This window comes from Mizuhopecten yessoensis, unplaced genomic scaffold (genome assembly GCF_002113885.1).
Source record: "Mizuhopecten yessoensis strain PY_sf001 unplaced genomic scaffold, ASM211388v2 scaffold10921, whole genome shotgun sequence".
NCBI classification, from domain to species: Eukaryota; Metazoa; Mollusca; class Bivalvia; order Pectinida; family Pectinidae; genus Mizuhopecten; species Mizuhopecten yessoensis.
In genome coordinates, this window is record NW_018408788.1 from 2,763,225 (window position 1) to 2,783,912 (window position 20,688).

Sequence of the window (20,688 nt, forward strand, 5' to 3'; positions counted from 1 at the left end):
TTTCACGTGTGCGACAGTCACTATACTGATATATATGATATATATCGAGCAGTAAACCACAGTTATCGTTTGCCGATATATTGATGTAAATCACCTCGAAAACGTTGAAAATCTTTGCGGTCAAGATCATATTTAACTACAAGACCGCACATGGTTTACAAGAAAGAAAGAAATACTGATACCATGTAAACTTAAAATGTAAAATTATTTATTCATCAGGTTTCCGAAAGCCCACTTAACTAAAGGAATTTAAAGATGGGTTTGATGTTCAAGATTGTAGGAAGCAATATCTCTTTCAACAACAAGTATTCACTGTTCCCTAACCTCTTCTGACATGCGGCAATCTATTGAATGTACAACTAGGATTAAAGACAAACATATTCGTCTAGCGTCTTTCATCATCTGCATGAACTCCAGTGTTAGCAGTTTTAGCAAAGACATTTCACACCACTTAACCCTGTAGTATACGCTTATTTATTTCCTCCACATATCATTTTTGTATATCTATGTTTACGCATGTATATAAATTACTTATATACAATATAAAATCATGCACTTTTCAACGAACTGCTTTCTATCCCCTTAAGTCAATCATTTATATTATATTTTCATACTAATTCATATCCTTTTCCATAATACTTTTCCTTTCATACTCTTTGACAAATAACCATGTTTCAGTGTCTACTTTAACCATCTCGAAATATTTATCTCTTGTTATCATATAAGCAATCCATTATAATACTATACTTTATGTATTAATATTTCTTTATCATAAATATATACTTATACACTTTTTGTATTTCTTTTTATACATATATTTATATATTCACATCGATATATCCACATTAACATGCTCAATTTTCCCCAGGTGGTGGACAGCCTGAACAACGGATTTTAAACAACAACAACAACAATAAGAAATCTATGTGGGGAAAACAAAAAATCCCACAAGCGCCATCATCTGCAAACTCTGCGTATGGTTTTGCTTCAATGTTTAATAACCCAGTTGCAGTGTCGATGTTTTTGTCAGGAAATATGCCCGACACTCTTCAGGAAGTGATACAAATGAATATGGCGGGAAACCTTTTAGGAGGCAGAGGCATGGGTCAAGGCATTGGCTTCCGGCAGTTGGCCGCTCTTTCCTTCTTGGAGGGATTATCAAAATGAGGTAAACATATTCATTGTAATTCTTGCGGTATAATTACGCGAGTAAACTACTATTAATAGAATCTGTGCATATGAATATTTTCATACCGTTAAATTTAATGTTTCACACACGATGGAGTACATGTAAGCGTTTAGTTCCGAAGACCTATCTGATACATGTTCATACATATATAATACAACACCATTCAAACAAAAAATTGTACATTAGTCCTACATGCAAATTTGTTCCTAAACGGTTTATTTGATTTTAATTTAACCAGTATCCACAAATATCATCCCTTTTTTGAATGTGTTTGTAAATCTCTGTTTAAATAATCTGCATATACATTTGATTTCAGTAGCAAAATTATCTGTCATAAAAAAGTATGCACTTCCTGTTGTTAATATGAAAGATCAGAAAAATATGATATATTTCATATTTTCTTCTGCAGAAGAGACGATATCACACCAGGGACATCGCGTCTTTAGGAAGAAGCGATCCACCAATGTCAATAACATGCGTATCCTATCAATGTTTTCTTTTCAATTTTTAACACAACTGTGAAGAAATTGTGAACTGTCAACCTATATATATCAAATAGATTCTATTTGTCATACCGGTGAAATGTAAAGGTTCTTTGTCACTGTTGTTGCAAAAACATACCTCATTTGATGTGTTTGGTGACTGGAAAGGGAACAGTCATATCAATATATGTTACTGTGTTTTTACACTGTTTTCATTCAAAATAACATAAAAGTTAAATCAAATTCGCGTCAGCTGGTCAAATGTCAAATAATACGAAAAATTCATAAGTTTTATTTTTTAATTAGGGAAATATTATACTTTCATACCTACAGACAGAAACATGGATGTCATTATGGTATACAAAGTGTATACAAACCATACCCAAATAATTACCATTCCGTAACAGTATTTTCTATCAATATTAGGCTAAATGTTAAGACCATGAATTTACTTCATTTATTGTGGATGGTTAACTACTTTATTTATAAAATATTTTAACGTCTAAACTTTTAAAATGTGCAAGACTTCTGTTCAGTCTTAAATGTAAATGCTCAAATACATGTATGTTTATTTCTCATATAGTTTCCTTGTGTTGAAAAATTGAATTTTACATCGAAAAACATGAATTGTGTTATGCATAATATTACGCCTCCCAAGCGACTTAGTGACTTTTCCCAGAAAAATTCCTTTCTATCATCCGTTCCAGTTTTTAGTCGCACCGCACTCCGTGAAAAAAATGTTAGAGAAACGTTCGACAGACTACAGATGTCCGCGAGGAGATGAGATGTTTTTCTCGCCTTTCTAGTGACCTTTTTACGTCTGGGACGTATAAAAGACTGTCACTTCTTCACTTTAGCGACCTCTTTGTGTATTTGTAGTTGTTTACGGCGATCTACGGTAATAAAGAAAATATCAACAGAGAGGTGTATTCGTCTTCAATTTCCATAACATTGCCGTGGAAGCGTTACACTTAAGCAGCGTGTTCGAATTTGTCTCTTTATCATGTTAAGGAAATTATTTCAGGTTTGTGAAAATAACAATACGGAATATGTAAGATATCTATGATATCATTTATACTTCATTACGTTAATAGGAGACCAAAACACGCTACTTTTGTTATTTGCTGCATGAATGTATTTACAACTATAAAATGTATTTATGATTTCGAATATACATATATTACAAAGCATGTTGAGAAGACGTATACTATCCAGCATGTAAATTCATGACACGATGCCTTATCTGTAATCGCGTTGGAAGAAGATCCTGATCGAATTTTTACGACCTGAGGTAACATTATACAATTATATTTCCCTTTTAGCTATTTACTTATTTACAAGTACGGTGTTGTAGATTCGTACATGCTTTTGTTGACTTTTCTAGATATGTTGTAGATTAAATATCTTTATCTGATACTCTAACCAGTGATTGAGAATGTAATAAAACCTTTCCCAGCCAAAACAAATTTTGATAATAAATGGTTATGCATGTTTTTTTTTATATTATGTGATATTGAATATATCATATTTTCTATTATGAAATGAAATTGTATTAATATAGGACAGGTATCGTGTTCCGAATGGAACTTATCGTGGATAAATTTACTTATTAATATGTCTATAGAAGCATGTTCTACCTTTAAGAAAGTATAAACAAAATCAAAAAAATACAAATTATAACAACGCAAACAATGTCAGTTACCTTTTAAATGAGGCGGTGAATGATCAATAGAGAAAATAATATCTAGTCCTTACGGTGGGTTGTGTTAGGAAGGAACTCTCTTCCACAGTGTGGATATGATGAGTCCTATATTAATGCACTACACTTTTTATTTTGATAAGGAGGTACTCAAGGTGGGTTGATGAAGCCCGCCGGTGCTCCCGGTGTAGGAAACGCAGGTGCGATGCCAACTCGACCTAACCCAATGATGGCAGGTATGGCACCATGGCTGATGATGAGCGGAAACGACATGATGCGAGATATGATGAGATGGAACATGATGATGAGAGGCCTTGGTCCAATGATGGGAGGCATGGGAGGTATGGGAGGCACGGGAGGCAATGCCCTGCAAAGATTGATGTACTTCAATGCTCTTACTGGAAATGATATGGGATTCGGAATGTTTTAGTAAGTTCAAGATACACTGATGTCATATGCGAATGAAATTGATAATGTTTTCCTACAGCGTTACTAAGAAAAGTAAATATAAATACCATAAAACGCATCTTTGTACTTTAATAAAATTTATTAAAAAATAATCATGTATTTTTTCCTACTGGCACCAATTGAAATAACCATGTGCTGTCTTGATAACAATAACGCGTATTTGTTCATATTTTCCGTAGCAGAATAATATATTTGCTATCTGAAATATTATAACATCTACATAGGTGCGTAAAAACGTTAATCACCTAGAGTTTAATGAAAGTTTTGACAGGTAATATATTTGTATTACCAGTGTCACTTTATCAAATACATTGAAGGCGACATTTGCCATATAATAAGAGATATCACATATTAAATTTTCTTTCCAGAATCCAGTTCCAATGACACCAAGCATACACGTGTGAATTGAATCTCAAGAAGAAAGGTGTTGCGGTTATTCTGTCACGGAGTTCGGATGGCTCTCGTTATGTTTTATGATACTTGGAGCAACAAAGAAAATGGAAAATTTCAATGAAACGTTTCTTTCTTTTTTTCTTAATCCATAATTCTTTCGACGAGTGCTAACATACACATGTAGGGTGTTGAGCTATTCATGTAAGGATAGAACAATGGTGTCTGTTTCGATAATACTAGTTTAAGCTGTGAATACACGCATGACTCAGAAACTATTCTGATGAGCTGATATTCATTTTCTATAACACTTTTCTATTACATGTATTATTTGTGATATACCTCATTCATAACAAAGTTTTTATTTCTTTTCTTTTTTTTCAAAAGTGATTTTTTGTGTTTTGTCTTTTTTTCAAAAAAAAAAAGATTTTTTTTCAATAAATCGAATAACTGAACGGCGTCTACAAGAATGAATGTAAAATATGAAATACAAGATATAATTTTCCATGGCAAAATTTGCGTACAATTAGCTCGTTTTGAGTTTTTCTGGCGTCGCATTATTCATTCATTGATTGTATGTACATTTTTTATATGTTAAAGTATATTTTTCTTCTTTAATAAAATGTCTTCAGAAAATGTATCATGTCTTTATTTGTTATCAGAGGGACAGATTGAACATATTTCTGTCAAAATTTCTTGTCATTAATAACATGATTCGTTTACAAGAAATACGATTTAATCAACATCAAAATAAAGGGTTTTAACTGAATTAAGTCAACTATAATATGCCAAACTATATATTTTGATCTTAGATGGTACAGCGCTCTCGCAGCTGATAATTGAAAATGCGCCAAAAATAGCGAGCCTAGTTCTAACTCGTAAAATGTAATAAAAAAAGATCCACAAAAACGAAATTTAACAAAGAATAATATGAAGACTTTATTTGAATTTAAAACATGAAAGTACATTATTTTATACATACATATTGCCATGTGAAATAAAACAAATGCGATAACTTGGATTTGAAAAGTCGCTAAAAATAGCAATTATTTGGATGGTCGTTAAATTATTAGCATAACTGTTACAATAATTCTTGGCCCTGAAATTGAAATTATGCCTCTACGAAAGCACCTTATTTTGATTTCATACCAGATAACCGATATGTCAAATTGTAACCATGGCAACTGCTACTCTCTGTCTTACATTATCGTCACCTTTTGGCAATACATTATAGGCGTATTTGTCAATCTATTAACACAATCCTGGTTTTTTTTTAATTCTGAAGGGATGTTTGAAGAGTGAAATGTGTAGATTTTCTAACGACAACATGTCCAAAACACAAGATGAAAGTAACTTTGTTCGAATGGAAAATCAGAAAATATTTCTTGTTAGCAAGACATTATCTGTAACACTGGGTGTACTTATATTTTGAAGACAAATCCCGAAAGTAATATTTCCTAAATTTTAATCGATCGAGGAAAAACAAAAAACTATTTTGAGCAGCCAAAACATAAAATACAAGTTCACGATTGTATGTTACGATAAAAATATCACACATAAATGTTTTGAGTTATACATTGACGATAAAATACCAGCAGATAAAAATGTAGAAATTTAAATAATTTTGCCATTTATTAACTGCTGTGATGAAGTTTGATACATTTCTCAAAAAAGAGACGAGCATTTAATGTTTACTAGTAGTAAATAATTCCTAAAAATAATAAAGCAAACAGGAAGGATAAGCAGACCCTTAAATAGTATGTCTACAAAGATAATAATGTGAATATGATATATTATTTAAACATATACAGCAGACACATCCATGCTAGTCCCTGGATTTCTCAAAGTTTAACTATAATCATGACAAACAAATATATATATATATATTTAGCAACAACACAGACGATTTAATAGCAAGTCGATCAGTCATTCTGATAATATCTTGCGGATAACTTGATACTATAAGCTATCGTTAAATTCAAATTTACACATTTTTAACGTTGTCTTAAAGAGAAATCGAATCTAAAAAGTTCTGGTCTCATGTATTTAAGATTTTGCCAGCGCAATTGAACAAATGATATACAGAAAGCATGTTCACAATACTAAAATAAAATTGATTGAACAGTATTGCATTGGCAATACGCTTTACAGAATGCTTCAGCTAAATATATTATTTAATATTTTGTCAGGCTCGTGTATGGAATATATGAAATATCTTATTCTTACTATTGTCATATTCAGTAACTATAATACATAACATCATATCCTGTTATGCATTACTTGGTTAATCATCCAAAGTTATCACGCATCAATGACTTACGAACTCCTTTGTATAAAGTCATTGGTCTAAATGTCCAAGTTTTGTGTCGGTAGAGACACGTGTAGCTTTGTTTTGGTGTGAAAAGTCACAATCCTGACCTTTGTCAACATCATATGGAGCTGTTATTAATTTGCGATCCACGCCTCGCTGATGATTCCAGTGTGACTCCAGGAAACAGAAGGGCGTCTTATGAAGGTCCATGTATGTATTTTCCTTATCCACACTTGCGTCTTTTGTGATAATATTTCATTTGGAACCAACGACGCATAATCAGATTACGTGGTTTCAGTTCTGAGATACTAAAATCTGGAACGCCCGGCACGACATTGTTCAACATCATACCGTAATGGATATCGTCACATCCGGGACTCGCGGCGAACGATCATACCGCGCAGAAGCGGAACTACATTGCCATTGGATATTGGAACGGCAGATGAGCGACGATTCTGAAAACAAAGACATTTTGGTAAAGATGTGTTAAATCTTCTGCAATCAAAACAGATGATAAATACACTAATTTATTATGTATTCACCATAAACGACCTTTAAAGACTAGTGTATGAACAAAGCTATTTAAGATAAACAATATTTTCGATTTACCTATTTAAAATACAATACAATACGATGCATTAAGAGAATATTTGATTTGTATTAAAACATGTAAACATTTGTTAAACTTAATATGAATACTTGGATAAAGATTTGACTTGCTAAAAATTAACATATATGGAACAAACGATATAGATAATTGATACATTAGTCTTAAACATGTTTTCTCCCAAAAACTAAACAAGGTTTATTAAACAAATAGCAATATAACCTTTAACCAGTTATTATGTATCACTTATCATAACCCATAAAATATTGTGCCAAGTATGATTGAAAAATTGCATTCAGCAGTGCAAAAACTCTAAATTAGCATATACAATTTAAAACGTAGGATCTAAACTAAATAAGTAATTAAAACAAAACCATCCATCAATTAATCATATCTAACTCGACAGAACAACGATGCATTCACGAAATAAACAGAATAAGAAAAACTGAGTGACTGTAAAAGTATGACAAAGGAATTATGGAATTTAATAGGATATATTTCTTGCAATTGAAACTCCTTAAAATCTTTTTTTTTTTTTTTTTTTTTTATATATCAGAGAACTTCTTAAGCTAATGTCCTATTAGTTTCTATAACAAACTTCCTGAATTTTCTAGTTTTTTTTCAAATGACATGACATGACGGGTTAAGCTAAATTATGATGAATAGCATACTAAACAAAAATGAAAGGGCGTTATTTTATTCTTGTAAAATATATTGGACGGTCGGAGAAACATATCAACGGAAAGCATATATACGAAAGATGTGAATTTGTTAACGATTCAACTTAATTGCAATTCACTTTTTAAACTGGTATGTATCTCCATTCCCCATTCACGGATTTTCGTGATTACTTCGAAATCCAACCCTGTCTCTGTGCGTTAAAGCTACGGGTTAGAACTATCTCAGTACTTCTTTTTGGCGTTAAATCTATGGTTAAGTATTTTAATAATTCCAAATGGTTTCATTGTACCAATAAAGAACTATGACACTTAATTATGCTTTTAAACGCTTCTTTAGGCAATATCACTAGATATTTAGCAACACTACCACTCGCAAATTACAATTGATTTTAAAGAATGTTCTTTGAATAGTTGTGAAATTGAATATACATGTATATCGACAAGGAGGAATTCGAGGCAATATTGCATATCTTGGTGCTGCTAGGTCACTAGCAAATAAGGTCTTGCATGTATCTGGTTGGTTGTCAACACTACACCGGGGGGTGTGTATTCTATTTTCTCATACAGCATCTTTGTTTAACCAATGTAGTTAGGACATACATGGTTGTTTTAAAATATTATGTAATATATATAGGAACTTAAATAAGTTTTCATTTCATATGAGATTTTATGAAACGAGTCTAAGGAGCTTTTACTTTTGCGAGCCTTGGCGAGCAAAAACTAAAACTTCGAGACGAGTTTCATAAAAGCTCATATGAAATGAAAACAAATTTAAGACACTTTTTGTCACATAACTCAGAAAACGTACATTTTGACAGATTTTAAAGCCAAAATGTAGAGGGCTTAATCAAACGGCGCCATTCACAATGTATGACGTCACGTCATAGTCCATATTATGACGTCACATTTGTTTCTGATTGGCACAGCCAATGAAAAATGCTCGAGGGTATATTACACTTGTGACATACGTAAAAATATTACACGGGCGAATTCAATGGATGACAGGCCGATTATGTGATAAAATGTTATATTTTTCATTCGCTGACAGGCCCCGCACATCGGTCAATTATATATGCTATACTCAGAGATTTTTGATAAACTATATATATCAAAAAGTATAGACACTTGAAAAAGCCCTTAACGTCCAGGCACTCCGATCTCTACACAATTTCATTGCAACACAAGCATCTATTTTTGATGGCAGAGACTAATAACGGACTTTTTACTTTTAAGAATAAGCTATGATATTTGCCATAGAAAAATGTTGACTTTGGTTAGTGCCTTGGTAGAGAAATTCTTTGGTCAACCCAGGGCGTGTTTTATAGTATAATGCCTTTTTAAATATAACGACGTCGCAGTAAGTTTCCCTGTAATAAAAATATATTCAGGTCCGTAGGTGCTGACGTTTGAAGGGATACTACCTGGTTTACTGTTGTGTTTGGGACTTCCGTAATAGACGTAAAGACGGAGAATGAGCGGCTGAGACGTCTAAAACTGGCCGATTGTACCACTCTGCTATGTCGGTATCTCTCCCAGCGCTTTCGTAGTGTTAATTGTACCTAGGTAATGAACATGCAACATAGCTATCAGGCCAAATAAACAAATATCTACTGAATAACACACGGGATAGAAAAGTAGTTTTGCATGACACTTGAAGCTACTACGAACATTCCTGAAGGGCATAAAAACAAGAGGATGGCTACCTTCATTGAGCAGAACAAAAAAGGCAAGGTTTGGTTTGATCGTTAAACTAATTATTTAAATATAAATTTAAATACATTTTTTGATTGCATACAATAAAGATAAAAAAAAGCAGAAAAATGAGTGTTACTTATTTTTCCCGTCTTTGTTTAACTGACAGCAAATAAAGCACTCAACTAAAGTCACTTACATGTATATAGAACCAAGAATTTGTTTCCCTATCATTAGTTCTAATTTTATTTTTTTATTAATGTTTTCCGACCAAGAAAAGCAAATGGCTGAATGTCGTAACTAGTTACCAAACAACCTGTAATGTCATTGGTTTTACAAGCAATTATTTTAGACGATGGGCATTTAAGCCTAAAATAATTCTTTTCGTTTTAATAAAGTAATAAGAAAAAAAAATACTTTTCTTTTGAACATACTGATACGTGGATAATATGCATAAACAATGGGTTATTTACAGTTTTGTGCATTTATGTTTAGTTCATCTTTACGAAACATGGCGGAGATAATGGTTTATTGAACCAATCGCTTGGTATACTTATTATCTACATTCGTTATTGTGAGGCCCATTATAAGTTAATAGTCGGCTTCCAGGATTTTGCAACCAAATGGTTTGGGAGGCGTTTTATAAAAAAAAAAAAGAGGAGGGGAGGTTAATACCTGGGAGAAAGGTAACTATCTAACAAATATTAGTATGAAAAAGGAACTAAGAAAACCTGAAACGCAAGTAGGTTCACAACATTCAAAAAGACCGTTCGCTGTGCATTGCAGTTTTGTTCGCGACAAGATAGCTACAAGCATGCGCAAAACTACTTTTCGTATACCTTGTCCAGCCGGGGCGGTGGGTGGACCCTTATAGACGTGAGAGAGGTGTCCCACCGCACAGACGACTTCATGCATAAATGTTTCCTTAAAGTGTCTTGTACCTGAGCAAAATAATCACTCTGATAATGCAACACTTTTATACATGTATATGTCTTTTATAAGCTGGTGTTATGCATAAATGTTTTCTTAAAATGTTTTGTAATTTAGAGAAACAATAACTGTGCTTGCATACGACATCAATGTCTATAGTAGATTAAAAAAATGGAACATCAAATAATAAATATTTGTTTAACAATAAATTTAAACCTGACTGGTGGAAAGTATGAAAGTACATTCATTTCTTTAGATTTTTTTGCAGAACTTCTTGCTATTTGGACGGGTTTTATTAAATATTAGTATAACTTCCCGGCCCAAAGTTTAGATAAAGAAGTTTTGTATATGAAATCCTTTTCTCTTATCATTTGCTAGTTTTGTTCAAACGCTCGTTATAATTTAAGACAAATTACACATGATAAGACATGTCGTTGATATTTTTTTTTATCATTGCAAATTATACTACGCTGACATGAGTTTCATTAAGATGTCTTGACGAACGCAATTTAATGGCACCATTGCAGAAATCGACTGGATTTTTCGGTTGCTCAAATATGGACGAACAAAGGGAAGAATATCTTCACCTAATTATCCCCAATTGTAGATACAATATGTCTCAACCACGTTTGCGTTCAAAAGACGAAATTGTTTTCCGTTAGGGAACAATTTTTACATAGAAGAAATAGCTTGATGTATCCTTTTCTTATGTACTTCAACAATTCATATGTCATATCGCAATTACAAAAGTAAGCCGTTTAGAATTACATATCTGGATAATATCATCATTTCATAGAAATTTTTATTTCATCTATTTCGATAAAAGTATTGAAAATAATAATATTTCGACATTAACTGATATCATTTGCAAATTATATACCTTTTTTATTTCTTTGAAATGCGAACTGACATGGCATAAACATGACTGTAGCTGATAGTACGCAGGCAAATGCGCCGAGTCCTTTTACATCAAGTCTATTTATGGATCAAAGATATTGACGTGGACGCAAATACTTATCATTATTGCTGCAAACGCAAAGCACATAATCTATAACGCAGTTACCTCCCCGTTGAGAAAGCAGTATAGCAATGATATAAGGAATCCTTGGAATGACACGAGGAAATAAGTTGTGTACGACCAGATCCCGAATTTGGTGACGTTATCTGCAGGGGGATCAGTCATGACGACGAAGTTTGTGATACCAAGCAACGGCAGAAGTACTAACGCCGCCTTCACCGCCTTTCTGCAACACAAGCGTAAAGATACAATTATGTGATGAAGATCGCACTTGACAACGGGTAAACTTGAACATTTAGCTTTATTCAAATGTTAGTTTGTTGAAATATGATGACAAAATTGTCCTTAATCCACCATAGCAGATTTAAACAAAAAGAAGAGACTTCACATGTAACTGTACAAAACGTTTACTTCACATACAATAAATTGCCAGGATACCAGACATGTATTCATTCTACTTGGTAGAAGATACAGGTCCTACAGTTATGTATGTTATTAATACAGGAGTGAAATTAACAAACCACTTGAACATATCAGCGGTATAATGTGTTACTACAAATAATTTGTTTAGTTGATGATGTTGATAATTGTGGAAAAAGCTACCATAATGAGGTATATTGTTGATAATATTGATTATGTATTAAGTATATTGTGTTTTAAATATATAAATAGAGGTGTCAAACTTTCATGAAAATATATTAAGTGCTGTCTATAGATATGTTGAGTCTAGTCAAACTTTTATCATACCGTAGTGAGGGTCTCTATGACGTCAGATTCGTGTTAAATGTGTATCTATGTGTCCCCTTCTTAAGAGAAAGTAGATATAGCAGTTATTGCAGCAGTATTTGCTGCATCGATAATTCAGATAAGAATTTGTGAAGGAGACTGAGTATTTTGACAGAGTAACAGTCTGATGGTAAAAGGGAAAGAGCGGTTTGTAAGATCCGACAGTGTGTCGATAAAGGCGTCTGGATAGTTTTTTGACATGAGAGTGCGTCGGTAGAGTCAGAGGTCAACACATATACAGGAGAAAGCTCAGGTATAAAAAGCATATTTGATTTTGCAAATTATCCTTAAACCATATTTCGTCAACGGCATAAGAACAACAATGATATTTGATGAGATGTTAGCCAAGGAGCGATGTTTTATTTGAATTGCCTCCCTTGGAGCGATCAAGCAATGAATTGACAATTCCTGCTAGATTTTCCTGCATTTCAATTACTTGTTCTTTGAGCAATATAGTTGTCCTAACCTGACTTAGCTCACTTACCTGACGCTTTCATTACCTGTTCACCTGAATTTGCTATTGTCCTCATGTGACCATAGATTTGTGTTCTTACCTAACAGTAATCACTTGTCTGTACCTTACTATTGATACCCGTTTTCAATACCTTGCCCTTACCCGACTTTAATCTTTCTTTACCTGACATTAGTTACTTGTCCTTGCCTAACGATTTGTCTTCCCTCACTTCATTTACTTGTCCTAACCAGATTAACATGATTGTCATTTCCTAAACCTAGTTACGTATCCTTACCTGACCTAAGCTACTTGTGTCCTTTCGCTACTTATTTACTAAACTTTACGCATACCTAATTTAGGGTACTTGTCCTGATGTCAGTTACTGGTCCTTTTCGGATTTCATCCTTACTCGACTTTTGAAATGCTAATTATCTATTTAAAGCTACGTATCCTTACTTGACTTAAGTAACTAGTCCTTATCTAATTAAAGCTACGTGTCCTTACCTGACCTAAGTTACTAGTCCTTATCTAATTAAAACAACGTATCCTTACTTGATCTAAGATACTTGTCAGGAAACAGTTCCTGACTTATTTAATCAACCTTACCAGACTTTCAAGACTTGTCCTTACCTGATAACAGCTACGTATCCTTACTTGACTTAGTTACGTTACGTTGTCCTTACCTGACTTTCGTTACTTGTCCTTACCTGAATATAGCTACGTATCCTTACTTAACCTAAGTTACGTTAAGTTGTCCTTACCTGACTTTCGTTTCTTGTCCTTACCTGAATATAGCTACGTATCCTTACTTGATTTAAGTTACGTTTAGTTGTCCTTACCAGACTTTGGTGACATGTCCTTACCTGAATATAGCTACGTATCCTTACTCGTCTTTAGTTACGTTGAGTTGTCCTTACCAGACTTTCGTTCCTTGTCCTTACCTGATTTTAGTTACGTTTCCTTACTTGACTTAAATTACATGTACGTTTAGTTGTCCTTACCAGACTTTCGTTTCTTGTCCTTACTTGACTTTCGTTTCTTGTCCTTACCTGAATATAACTACGTATCCTTACTTGATTTAAGTTACGTTTAGTTGTCCTTACCTGACGTTTGTTACTTGTCCTTACCAGAATATAGCTACGTATCCTTACTTGACTTTAGTTACGTTTAGTTGTCCTGACTTGACTTCCGTTTCTTGTCCTGACTTGACTTCCGTTTCTTGTCCTTACCTGAATATAGCTATATATCCTTACTTGACTTAAGTTACGTTTAGTTCCGTTACTTGTCATTACCTGAATATAGCTATGCATCCTTACTTGACTTAAGTTACGTTTAGTTGTCCTTACCTGACTTTTGTTACTTGTCATTACCTGAATATAGCTATGCATCCTTACTTGACTTTAGTTACGTTTAGTTGTCCTTACCTGACGTTTTTTACTTGTCCTTACCTGAATATAGCTACGTATCGGCTTTTGTTACTTGTCCTTACCTGAATATAACTACGTATCCTTACTTGACTTTAGTTACGTTTAGTATTCCTTACCTGACTTTTGTTACTTGTCCTTACCTGAATATATCTACGAATCCTTACTTGATTTAAGTAACGTTTAGTTGTCTTACCTGACTTTTGTTACTTGTCCTTACCTGAATATATCTATGAATCCTTACTTGACTTTAGTTACGTTCAGTTGTCCTTACCTGACTTTTGTTACTTGTCCTTACCTGAATATATCTACGTATCCTTACTTGACTTAAGTTACGTTTAGTTGTCCTTTCTTGACCTCCGTTACTTGTCCTTACTTGACTTCCGTTTCTTGTCCTTACCCGGATATAGCTACGTATCCTTACTTGACTTAAGTTACGTTTAGTTGTCCTTTCTTGACATCCGTTTCTTGTTCTTACTTGACTTCCGTTTCTTGTCCTTACCCGGATATAGCTACGTATCCTTACTTGACTTTAGTTACGTTCAGTTGTCCTTACCTGACCATTGTTACTTGTCCTTACCTGAATATATCTACGTATCCTTACTTGATTTAAGTAACGTTTAGTTGTCCTTACCTGACCATTGTTACTTGTCCTTAACTGAATATAGCTACGTATCCTTACTTGACTTTAGTTACGTTCAGTTGTCCTTACCTGACTTTTGTTACTTGTCCTTACCTGAATATATCTACGTATCCTTACTTGACTTAAGTTCCGTTTAGTTGTCCTTACTTGACATCCGTTTCTTGTCCTTACTTGACTTCCGTTTCTTGTCCTTACCCGAATATAGCTACGTATCTTGATTTAAGTTACGTTTAGTTGTCCTTCCCAGACTTTCGTTTTCTTGTCCTTACCTGAATATATCTAAATATCCTTACTTGATTTAAGTAACGCTTAGTTGTCTTATCTAACTTTTGTTACTTGTCCTTTCCTGAATATATCTACGTATCCTTGCTTGATTTTAGTTACGTTTAGTTCTCCTTACCTGACTATTGTTACTTGTCCTTACATGAATATATCTACGTATCCTTACTTGTTTTTAGTAACGTTTAGTTGTCTTATCTAAACGTTGTCCTTACCTGACTTTCGTTACTTGTCCTTACCTGAATATGTCTACGTATCCTTTCTTGATTTTAGTTACGTTTAGTTCTCCTTCCCTGACTATTGTTAGTTGTCCTTACCCGAATATAGCTACGTATCCTTACTTGACTTTAGTTACGTTCAGTTGTCCTTACCTGACTTTTGTTACTTTTCCTTACCTGAATATATCTACGTATCCTTACTTGTTTTTAGTAACGTTTAGTTGTCTTATCTAAACGTTGTCCTTACCTGACTTTCGTTACTTGTCCTTACCTGAATATATCTACGTATCCTTACTTGATTTTAGTTACGTTTAGTTCTCCTTACCTGACTATTGTTAGTTGTCCTTACCTGAATATAGCTACGTATCCTTACTTGACTTAAGTTACGTTTAGTTGTCCTTACTTGACTTCCGTTTCTTGTCCTTACCCGAATATAGCTACGTATCCTTACTTGACTTAAGTTACGTTTAGTTGTCCTTACCAGACTTTCGTTTTCTTGTCCTTACCTGAATATATCTACGTATCCTTACTTGATTTAAGTAACGTTTAGTTGTCCTTACCTGACTATTGTTACTTGTCCTTACCTGAATATATCTACATATCCTTACTTGATTTAAGTAACGTTTAGTTGTCCTTACCTGACTTTCGTTTCTTGTCTATACCTGGATATATCTACGTATCCTTACTTGATTTAAGTAACGTTTAGTTGTCTTATCTAACTTTTGTTACTTGTCCTTACCTGAATATATCTACGTATCCTTACTTGATTTTAGTAACGTTTAGTTCTCCTTACCTGACTATTGTTACTTGTCCTTACCTGAATATAGCTACGTATCCTTACTTGACTTAAGTTACGTTTAGTTGTCCTTACTTGACTTCCGTTTCTTGTCCTTACCCGAATATAGCTACGTATCCTTACTTGACTAAGTTACGTTTAGTTGTCCTTACCAGACTTTCGTTTTCTTGTCCTTACCTGAATATAGCTACGTATCCTTACTTGATTTAAGTAATGTTTAGTTGTCTTACCTGACTTTTGTTACTTGTCCTTACCTGAATACATCTACGTATCCTTACTTGATTTAAGTAACGTTTAGTTGTTCTTACCTGACTTTCGTTTCTTGTCTATACCTGGATATATCTGCGTATCCTTACTTGATTTAAGTAACGTTTAGTTGTTCTTACCTGACTTTCGTTTCTTGTCTATACCTGGATATATCTACGTATCCTTACTTGATTTAAGTAACGTTTAGTTGTTCTTACCTGACTTTCGTTTCTTGTCTATACCTGGATATATCTACGTATACTTACTTGATTTAAGTAACGTTTAGTAGTCTTACCTGACTTTTGTTACTTGTCCTTACCTGAATATATCTACATATCCTTACTTGATTTAAGTAACGTTTAGTTGTCCTTACCTGACTATTGTTACTTATTCTTACCTGAATATAGCTACGTATCCTTACTTGACTTTAGTTACGTTCAGTTGTCCTTACCTGACTTTTGTTACTTGCGGTTCGTTAGTTTGACTGCGCCGAAGTTTGATCACAAGGACACGAATGATGTTTAGTAAAAACATTAAATTAATCTGAAAAGATGACGAACAACTATATCAAATTTCATATTCATAAAATCTAAAGCTGTCACGCATCGCTTTGACATCCTTGGTGGGTCAAGCGTTGCAGCCTTTATACTTAATCATGAATAGTAAATATGAGTTATATAACCAAGCTAATGTATTGACAATGCAGTTGCAACTTTCGGGTATTTTACTCTGACTTTTATCAGAAAACATGCAGTACAATTTAAAAATAAATCACATCATATTACGTATAATAGCTTCAAACTTTGATTACCAATCACATCTTTTAGACAACAGAAAATAAAATCATATGTTAAATAATTTGAGACAGTGTTGTCATATGTATTATGTACAACAAACACTTCTGTTTATTAGAACTTACCGCTATTACTGCGACTCTGGGAGCTTCTATTATCCAGTAATAAGGCAAGAAATAATATGGAAACCAACATCTGGAAAACAATTAAGTTATTGTCATTAAAATAATGACATCACACATAATTACATTTCATTTCAACATCTCTTTAATTCCTTGTGTGACAATATCATGCTTTTGTGTACTTTGACAAGACATCGAAACGAGGGAATTCTAATTATTGAGATCCAAAACAGGTTTAGAATTTGAGACCATTTATCGTAATTCAACTTCCTATCTTTATTGCAATGCACTATGTTTTGTAACTATAGCGCGTTTAAATAAACCAGATTAAAAGAAATAAGAATTGTGATTTACGCTCTTTGCTTGAAAAAGGAACCAAACTTTTTCGAAAGTTAGCAAAATAGGTTTTTCAATTCCTGTTTGCGCTCAACACAAATTTAGTCTTTATAATTCATACCAAATTGATGAATCTTTTTCCTAATGAGGGAAGGTGTGAGCTCTGAATGAGTACACAATGTTGTATATTGTCAACTGTTCTTGTAAACAGTTAATAAGTAAGGATACGTAGATATATTCAGGTAAGGACAAGTAACAAAAGTCAGGTAAGACAACTAAACGTTACTTACATCAAGTAAGGATACATAGATATATTCAGGTAAGGACAAGAAAACGAAAGTCTGGTAAGGACAACTAAACGTAATTTAAGTCAAGTAAGGATACGTAGCTATATTCGGGTAAGGACAAGAAACGGAAGTCAAGTAAGGACAAGTAACGGAGGTCAAGAAAGGACAACTAAACGTAACTTAAAATAATGAACATTGTGACCATTAAATAAACTATATCATTTTTTGGGGCAAACAATTCTATATGTTGCTTATTGGTGACACTAACCTGAAGCGTAATATTAATTTAAGATTATAATTTCATGTTAATTCAGTTCAGATTCGCATCAATATCTTATAAATTTGACCTGGTTTGCACATAAACGTATTACATATTTGCACATAAAGACTTTTTTTCTGGTCAAATTGGCAAAAGAAAAAGAAATGTAAAGGTTACCCGATTTTAAATAGAATTAAAGTTATATTGCAGATAGGATTTGGTCACAGGTGTTCTACAGTAACGGTTACACATTGTTCATATAGAAACGACGTGTTGCAAAACACTTCTGGCAACGTCATAAATATCCCTCTTTGCAAGAGATTGTCTCAAAACATCTAAATCTGCAACGAACTATAGTTTAAAGTGTTAATAAGTGATGTATGTTATAAAATATCGCCGATGTTTATTACCGGCTTGCCAATTAACTTATCAAAGCAGACAGACAATTTATATATGTATAAGAAGCCAAAAAAACAGAGACACGACTGAGAGATTAGATTGACCTTTTCAAATAATTGATCAACAATGTTTATCTGAAGAAGAATTTATCAGAGGGACAAAAAAAGACAACTAGGAATGTTTGATACACTGGACAGTTGGAAAGAGGATACTTTCCTATTTGTTTTCGGGGTTTAACAACCTCGCAACAGACAGTATCGTGTGCAAACGAGAGTCATGAGAGACACTGCTTGAAAGATATAGGTAAGAGAGAAAGAAATAACTAGGACAGAAATATAAAACGAAATAACCCTTATCTAAAATGTTACGATGGGTGCAGTTCGGTGTCTTCCATAATCCTTTACCAGAAAAAAACCCAGTTTCAAACTCTCGATTCTGCAGGGGTCAACACATACATTGTAGTGGGAAACATCAGGTGTATATATCTCACACATTCGGGGACGTTTAGGGGTTTCTGAACTCCAGTTTAAGTATTAATAAACGACTGCATTGCCTGTGCAATAAGCAAACCGATTTATCTAAGTTGCGACATGTGTATGCTCTAACAAATTTCAATTGGATGCTACTCGAGATGGGGAAACTACAGCATATTACGTTCAGACTGAAATTAATCGGCAATATTTTTTAAGTTTCAAATTATTTATGTATGACCATAAAAAATGGACCAGATTAACCAATCATCTTGACTTTTATTAAATCCCTTTTTTTTTTTTTGATATTACAATATAGCTTTTGATATTTATTTGATCGTCATGTTAGGGATACCTGACTAGCTGTGCGAGATATATGAATAGTATCACTGGGTTTGTCATAGAGCTTACCTGGCTGTGTGACTTAATGCCATTGTAGTTACCCAGCCTATCGTGAAAGGAAGCGGCACACCTGTCAAAGAGAAACCCATCATTAATTTGTCCTAAACAGACCACCGATTTTTTCATTTCAAGCCTAACGCCTGAATAAATGAAACTCAAAACACCTCACAGACGTCAAGAACAACGGGCAACTAAAATAGATTAAATTTCGAAATCGAATTATTAATGTATACGCTATAACCTATAATCCAGACCCATTTCCCATATTCACATGATGCTAGTTGTCCTTGGGACATGTACAAAATGTTATTTCCTGATCTAATCATAGTATGTTCATCGATGAATGGTGTTTCATATGTAAAACAATTAGGCTGTTGAGCTACTGTCTATACAGACAACTGTGAAATCACTAATGTTTTGTGGGGTTTTAATTCTTTGATTTCGTGAGCAATCTTCATCCAATAATTCAGCGGTCCACGATTTAATTACATTATACACAATTTTGATATAGAGCAACTCTCCGTTTAAGTGGGTACTCGTAATCCACGAATTCATGCACCGTGGACATGGTGTATTATCTGATAACCACAAAATTGTGGCCCCACGTAAATATATAATTTCACATTAACAAATAAAATAACGCTGGCCAGCTAACCACTGAGTAAACTTTGCTGCTTATATCGCTTATCGAGTACGTCAGCCTGTCTCAAACAACCGTTTAGCTCAATTAACCCTTGTGATAAAGATATTAAAGAGACTGTATGCGAAAGTCTGTTCAGAGAATTCTAATTTCTGTCGAAACAAGTATTACCTTACATACTGCTTGCGCTGCAATCTGTTACTTTAGGCAATTTAAGTATGATAGGTTAGTACGAGATTACAAAATTGGTAATTAAAGTTTTGAACAAGTTTTAAAGAAAGAAAGATTAGCCACCCTCCGATATTTCTGAAATTAATTGTGAGAGTTGATAAATCATTTACAGATTACGTAACTGTATGGAGGTGTTATGATGGAGCATATAATTAGGGAAAAGTCACGTTAACAAGGGTTTGTTCAACATTGTGGAGTCTGAGTGAAATAATTATAAAAATAACTCTCAAAACAGTTACTTATTTCTTAATAAGTGTGTAAATGTTGCATTTCACTCTGTCGTTTGACCTTTTTCATTCTCATCCATAGTACACTCTTAATTTAAAATGGATCTTACTTCATTCACCAGCACTGCAATACCGATGCATATAAAAAAAATTAAAAAAGTGTTTATACAATTACTGACGCAACGATCTGATTGTATAAAATCGTATAT

General features: G+C 33.5%; 1 protein-coding gene and 1 long non-coding RNA gene across 2 annotated transcripts in view; one reads left to right on the top strand and one right to left on the bottom strand.

Moving 5' to 3' along the window:
* Nucleotides 1-806: 806 nt before the first annotated feature.
* On the top strand, nt 807-4,886 carry LOC110463662. The gene is made up of 3 exons (XR_002464411.1): nt 807-1,168; nt 1,599-3,799; nt 4,207-4,886. It is a non-coding gene; the product is annotated as an uncharacterized LOC110463662 (long non-coding RNA).
* Nucleotides 4,887-6,185: 1,299 nt separating this feature from the next.
* LOC110463732 (PDF receptor-like) overlaps nt 6,186-20,688 on the bottom strand; it is a 126,424-nt gene continuing 111,921 nt past the window's right edge. The window contains exons 8-13 of the mRNA XM_021518553.1: nt 19,391-19,451; nt 17,232-17,301; nt 16,764-16,855; nt 11,512-11,692; nt 9,248-9,385; nt 6,186-6,994 (exon numbers count right to left, since the gene is read on the bottom strand). Of these exons, the coding sequence (XP_021374228.1) occupies nt 6,905-6,994; nt 9,248-9,385; nt 11,512-11,692; nt 16,764-16,855; nt 17,232-17,301; nt 19,391-19,451 (632 nt within the window). The 3' untranslated portion in view covers nt 6,186-6,904. The remainder of the gene's footprint in view (nt 6,995-9,247; nt 9,386-11,511; nt 11,693-16,763; nt 16,856-17,231; nt 17,302-19,390; nt 19,452-20,688) is intronic.